The 6,211-nt window shown below is 31.7% G+C and overlaps 3 protein-coding genes across 3 annotated transcripts in view; 2 read left to right on the plus strand and 1 right to left on the minus strand.

The window, feature by feature from the left end:
* Positions 1-2,000, plus strand: part of LOC109581690 (uncharacterized) — a 2,510-nt gene extending 510 nt beyond the window's left edge. The window contains exons 3-7 of the mRNA XM_019996005.1: positions 66-267; positions 314-343; positions 396-434; positions 1,351-1,489; positions 1,943-2,000. Of these exons, the coding sequence (XP_019851564.1) occupies positions 66-267; positions 314-343; positions 396-434; positions 1,351-1,489; positions 1,943-2,000 (468 nt within the window). The remainder of the gene's footprint in view (positions 1-65; positions 268-313; positions 344-395; positions 435-1,350; positions 1,490-1,942) is intronic.
* Positions 2,001-2,128: 128 nt separating this feature from the next.
* Positions 2,129-3,860, minus strand: LOC109581709 (uncharacterized). Its single transcript, XM_019996056.1, has 7 exons — positions 3,760-3,860; positions 3,374-3,703; positions 3,060-3,329; positions 2,916-3,007; positions 2,670-2,859; positions 2,491-2,613; positions 2,129-2,445 (listed from the first exon to the last, which is right to left on the minus strand). Exons 1-7 carry the CDS (start codon positions 3,818-3,820, stop codon positions 2,153-2,155), a joined length of 1,359 nt encoding a protein of 452 aa, XP_019851615.1. The 5' UTR covers positions 3,821-3,860; the 3' UTR covers positions 2,129-2,152.
* Positions 3,855-6,211, plus strand: part of LOC105312632 (uncharacterized) — a 7,382-nt gene continuing 5,025 nt past the window's right edge. The window contains exons 1-9 of the mRNA XM_019996055.1: positions 3,855-3,960; positions 4,010-4,339; positions 4,384-4,653; positions 4,706-4,797; positions 4,850-5,039; positions 5,082-5,180; positions 5,253-5,288; positions 5,336-5,481; positions 6,002-6,167. Of these exons, the coding sequence (XP_019851614.1) occupies positions 3,909-3,960; positions 4,010-4,339; positions 4,384-4,653; positions 4,706-4,797; positions 4,850-5,039; positions 5,082-5,180; positions 5,253-5,288; positions 5,336-5,481; positions 6,002-6,167 (1,381 nt within the window). The 5' untranslated portion in view covers positions 3,855-3,908. The remainder of the gene's footprint in view (positions 3,961-4,009; positions 4,340-4,383; positions 4,654-4,705; positions 4,798-4,849; positions 5,040-5,081; positions 5,181-5,252; positions 5,289-5,335; positions 5,482-6,001; positions 6,168-6,211) is intronic.

Genomic DNA, 6,211 nt, shown 5'->3' on the forward strand with positions numbered 1-6,211 from the left:
TTTAATGTAAGCAAAAATAAATAAAAAGTATAATTATTAGCTCAATTATGTTATTTTAATTACAGTTTACTCTTCATTGCAATCCTACAATTACTGGTCATACATTGATCACTAACATTAGTACTGATGATACTGACATTACTATTAGCCTACCTTCTCCTATTACTGATTTTGTCATCAATGGAGCCACTCCTGGTTTAACATACACTGTACAAGTGGCTGCCAGTAATTCTATTGGACTTGGACCATTCACTACTACTGCTTTTGGTTAGGAAGTAATTGATTTTATTAATTTATTTTATTTTTGCTGCAGAGATATATTCAATGGAAACGTCAAATTTTGGTAAGCTTAGTTTTACAATGATTAATATTATTGCTCTTTTTTATTTATATAGTTACAGTGTCACCAACATGTACTCAAAAGGGACATACTAGTCAGTTAATTATTTTACAAATTCCCTTTTAGCAACTTTTACGTATTGTATGCACTATAACAGCTTTGGTTAAATTTTTGAGCAGCTTTAAAAATTCAAAAAAATTAAATTTGATCGAAATCAGCTCTAAATTGATAAATAACATTAAAATATGTATATCTATTAGAAAAAATTATAAAAATAGAAAATTTTCTTCTAGCCATTTTTGATGAAATTTGAACAATGATTCAAGGCTGTAGCCTTTTGGCTGAATTTTTGATCAACTTTAAAAATTCATTTAAAATCCAATTTTGATCAGAATCAGCTCAAACTTGAAAAATAACATAAAAACATGTCTATGTATCAGAAAAAATTATAAAAATGGAAAATTCTTTTCTAGTCATTTTTAGCGAAATTTGGCCAAAACTCCTGTACTATAGCCCATGGTTTTTGGCCTGATTTTTGAGTAACTTTAAAAATTCATAAAAAATTCAATTGTGATCGGAATCAGCTCAAACTTAAAATACAGCATAAAAACATGTATATGCATCAGAAAAAATTATAAAAATGGAGAATTCTCTCCTAGTCATTTTTGGTAAAATTTGGTCAATGATCCTGTACTATAGTACAGGGACTTTGACCCAATTCTTGAGCAACTTCAAAAATTTTGTAAAAAATCCAATTTTGATTTGAATCAGTTCAAACTTGATAAATAATTTAAAAACATGTTTATGTATCAGATGAAATTATAAAAGAGAAAAATTTTCTCTTAGCCGTTTTTGATAAAATTTAGCCAAGGACCCAAGGCTATAGCCTTTGGTTTTTGGCCAATTTTGGAGCAACCAATTTTTATTGGAATCAGCTCAAGCTTTTTTGTATATTTATGGCATTAGTCAATATGACTTACATAATGTTATAATGATTCATTATTTGATAGAGACAGCTGTCAATCCTTTCAATGTTGGTTTGCTGGTTCTTGGATACCTCGGTGGGCTACTCTCTTCTCTCTCTGTCATTTATTGCTGCTATTGTGTGGCTGAGAGTAAAAAAGCAAAGAAAGAAGAACCTCCCAAAATGTAAGACATCAAATGCACAAATCAAATCTTGACAATGATTATAGTTATGTTTACCCCAAGTATCTAAGTAAGTTTGCACTGCAATTGCAGTCACAATAATATAAATAACAACAACAACAATAATAATAATAATAATAATAGTAGTAGTACTGCTATAAACCAAACAAAAAACAATAGGACTCATTCATGGATTCATTGAATAAAGAAGTGAATGTATTGTATGCATTTCATATTATGGTATTAACATCATAATAGCCGGACATAACCCACACATACACATAGTTGGCTTGTATACAGTTGCCAGACACTCTCTTTTTTATGTGTACTCTTGTTAAACATACACACACACACTCTTGTTTGATCAATAAATGTATATACACACATGAATGTGCAATGATAAGTGCACTTTGCTAATTGTTTTGTGTTTATCTACTTTCTCTTTTATTTATACAGTAACACTGATACACAACATGAAGATGAGGAACAACTAATTGCAACAAGTACACATTGAGAAACAAATTAAATTTTAAATCGTAAAAAAGGTCTAAACTAAAAACAATGCAAAATTTGAACAATGTAAAACAATTAAAAAATAAAATAATTGAATTTTAAGTGACTATAATCACACCATGCTAAATATAAAAACAACTTGAAATGAGTACATTAATTTCTCAATGGTCCATAAGCTGGATTACTTGTTAGTGGAACAGAACTGGTGGCTCCTCCTTTAGTAGTAGTGATCTCATCATACACAGCAACTGATGCTGTTGTTCCTCCCTCATCTCGTTTAACCTGTTCAACTGGTTTAACCTGTTCAACTGGTTTATTAGATCTGCTCCTAACACACAGCAGTGTCAGTATTATTGACAGTGTTGAAGACAGTATAGCTGTCAGTATAAATGTCACTGATACACTAACTACAATAGGTACAGTAGTACTGGAGGCACAATTACAACCTAATGTATAGCAATGTATAGGAATGACTATAGGACTATTGTTACCTTCAGTAACAGAAACACTCGGAGTAGTTTGAGTAGTACTTGGAGTTGAACTAATAATGTATGAAGTAAGGGAAGAAACAGATGCACTAGTTTCAGGGGGTAGCAGTGTAGCAATTATTATAGCTAAAGTACACATTATGATTGTAATTGTTTATACTTACAATAAAACAATGACTAACTTATTGTAGCTGATGTAACAGTACCAGTTCCTAATACATTAACAGCCTCCACTGAAACAGTATACACTAAACCAACTGAAAAACCAGACAGAGTTTGTGAAGTAACATTAGTTGATTTATTCTGAATTTCATTAGAAATGTTATACTGAATTTTATAATGAGTTGCAGGAGGACGAGATGATGACTGTGGCTATAAAAAATAATAAAAATTATGTTAATTAAAAATAACTATCTTAATATATTTACTTCATTCCATGATACAGTGATGTTAACAGTTTCATTAGTATCAGTAGGATAATCAGTTTGTGTTAACATCAGATTAGTAACAAATAAAGGAACTAATAGATTATGTTAATTTTACTATCACTATCATTGCTCAATATCACTTACCATTAGGTGTAAATCTTATTACTTCAGAGCTATTATATCTACCTCCAGTATCAACAGCTCCTATACTAACAGAATATTCTGTATCGTTAAATGATTTAGATATAGGTATAACCAGACTAGTATCATTAGTCACGTATGTAACATTACTAACTGAACTAGTAATGCTAACAGCATAATTGGTGAAACATTGACCAGTTGATGGTGACCAAGAGAAGGTAAAATGAGTAGAACCAAAAGTGAGAGGGTTAGCAACAGGAGCAGGTAGAATATCTAAATATTTATATTATAATAATGAAGTATCACTCAATCTGTACCTGGTATCACTATAGAACAGTTAACTAGTGTGATAAAATCCGGTCCACATTCAATAAGGTAATTATTGATGTTTATCACAGCAGTGAATGTTATAGTAGAAACAATTACACCAGTTGTATTAATCAGCACAGTAGTGAATTCATTACCAATAGGATCTATCCTACTTATACTATTTCCATCTATATACGCCACTGTTAAAGCATACTGACGACCATTAGTATCAAGTACTCTCCACCTTAGAAGAAATGGTGATCCACTTTCACACTTATAAGTCACTGTTTGTGATAGACACACGGAATCTAGGCAAGGATTAAGGAACCTAGGTTCACCTGGAGTTTATAGGTAAAATTTGAAAATAACTGAGAAAATTTTATCTATTAATTACCTCTGAAAATATTGAAGATACAAAAAAGATATAGAAAGCCCGAGAGAAAGCCTTTATTCATGATTTTTCTCAAGGTCCCCACATCACCCCTCCCATTTGACCATTAGGCATTAGTCTAGATTTAATTTGTGTGACGAGATTTTGACAACATGAAGCTAGTTCTTATTCTCTTCTTTTCTTACATCTTAAATCTTGTCAGAGGTAAATATCTGTATCTGAATTATTTTCAAATTTTACCTATAAACTCCAGGTGAACCTAGGTTCCTTAATCCTTGCCTAGATTCCGTGTGTCTATCACAAACAGTGACTTATAAGTGTGAAAGTGGATCACCATTTCTTCTAAGGTGGAGAGTACTTGATACTAATGGTCGTCAGTATGCTTTAACAGTGGCGTATATAGATGGAAATAGTATAAGTAGGATAGATCCTATTGGTAATGAATTCACTACTGTGCTGATTAATACAACTGGTGTAATTGTTTCTACTATAACATTCACTGCTGTGATAAACATCAATAATTACCTTATTGAATGTGGACCGGATTTTATCACACTAGTTAACTGTTCTATAGTGATACCAGGTACAGATTGAGTGATACTTCATTATTATAATATAAATATTTAGATATTCTACCTGCTCCTGTTGCTAATCCCCTCACTTTTGGTTCTACTCATTTTACCTTCTCTTGGTCACCATCAACTGGTCAATGTTTCACCAATTATACTGTTAGCATTACTAGTTCAGTTAGTAATGTTACATACGTGACTAATGATACTAGTCTGGTTATACCTATATCTAAATCATTTAATGATACAGAATATTCTGTTAGTATAGGAGCTGTTGATACTGGAGGTAGATATATGAGCTCTGCAGTGATAAGATTTATACCTAATGGTAAGTGATATTGAGCCATAATAGTGATAATAACATTAACGTAATTTATTAGCTCCTTTATCTGTTACTAATCTGATGTTAACACAAACTGATTATCCAACTGATACTAATGAAACTGTTAACATTATTGTATCATGGAATGAAGTAAATAAATCATAATTATATTAATCAATATCAATTTTATTACTATTTATAGCCACAATCATCATCTCGTCCTCCTATAACTCAATATAATGTTAAGTATAACATTTCTAATGGACTTCAGATTATACCAACTAATGTTACTTCACAAACTCTGTCTGGTTTTTCAGTTGGTTTAGTGTATACTGTTTCAGTGGAGGCTGTTAATGTATTAGGAACTGGTACTGTTACATTAGCTACAATAAGTTAGTAAATATAAATGATTACAATTATAATATGTACTTTAGCTATTGTACTTGCTTCACCACCACCACCTGAAATATCTTCAACTAGTACATCTATGTCTCCCTCTAATTCAGGCATTATTAGCTCAACTCCTAGTATGACTTCATCAAGCACAATGGCTCCATTGAGCAGTATGACTCCATCAAGCAGTATGACTTCATCAAGCAGTATGTCTCCATCAAACACTCCTACTCAAGAACCATCACGACGTATGTACATGTAACTGTGCTCAATATTAATTATTGATTATTAATAGTTAGTGCTGGTGCTATTGCTGGTATAGTAATTGTCACCATTGGACTGGCACTGGCAGTTTCGGTTATATTAGTGATTGCTATTGTATGTTATGTTAAGAAAAAAAATGAAGACACAAAATCTTCTGTTCCTCCTCAAATGATTGAAGTAAATTTACACACACACACACAAGCAGCTGCCTAGCTAAACACCGTTTTTATTATCCATAGAGCTTAATATTATTGTAATTTGTTACACACAGTCATTATATTTTAAAAGGTTTACCTTTATAATGTGACAATGTATTTTTAATGTTATTTTCCTCAAGAGTTAAAATAAGCCATTAGTTGTACATGTACATGCATTTAAAATTTGTTTTTGTTAGGTGTTGTCTTAACCTTTTTATAGTGTATTTTATGTTTGTGTTGTCTTTAACTTAATGGGAAGTTTGTAGTTTGTCAGGTATCATTATCTGCAATTACATGTATATATACATGTACAAATAATATAATATTGTCCTCATAATGAATGTGTGTGTGTGTGCATGTGATGATGTTACTTGTCATTATTTTGAACAATAATGTTACTATATTAATGACTGTGCAGCTGGTTTGGCAGGTGTTTGTGTCTGTATGAATGCTTGCTTTTATATTATTTATTGATCTCTCTCCCTCTCTCTCTTCTCAAGGCTTATAACTATGCTCAAGTAGACTACTCTGCTAAATCATCTTCCTCTACGATACAAGCTCCTCCAAAACCAGCAAAAGCAATTTCACCTGAAGCTGATAATCATGTTTTATATTCTGCCATTCAAAAATCGGCAGCATCTCATAACCCACCACCACCTCCAGAGGGTACCGAGTATGCTGATCTTGATCATAGTTCTTCGTCGTCTGGT

This window comes from Amphimedon queenslandica, unplaced genomic scaffold (genome assembly GCF_000090795.2).
Source record: "Amphimedon queenslandica unplaced genomic scaffold, v1.1 AMPQUscaffold_13424, whole genome shotgun sequence".
Lineage (NCBI taxonomy): Eukaryota > Metazoa > Porifera > Demospongiae > Haplosclerida > Niphatidae > Amphimedon > Amphimedon queenslandica.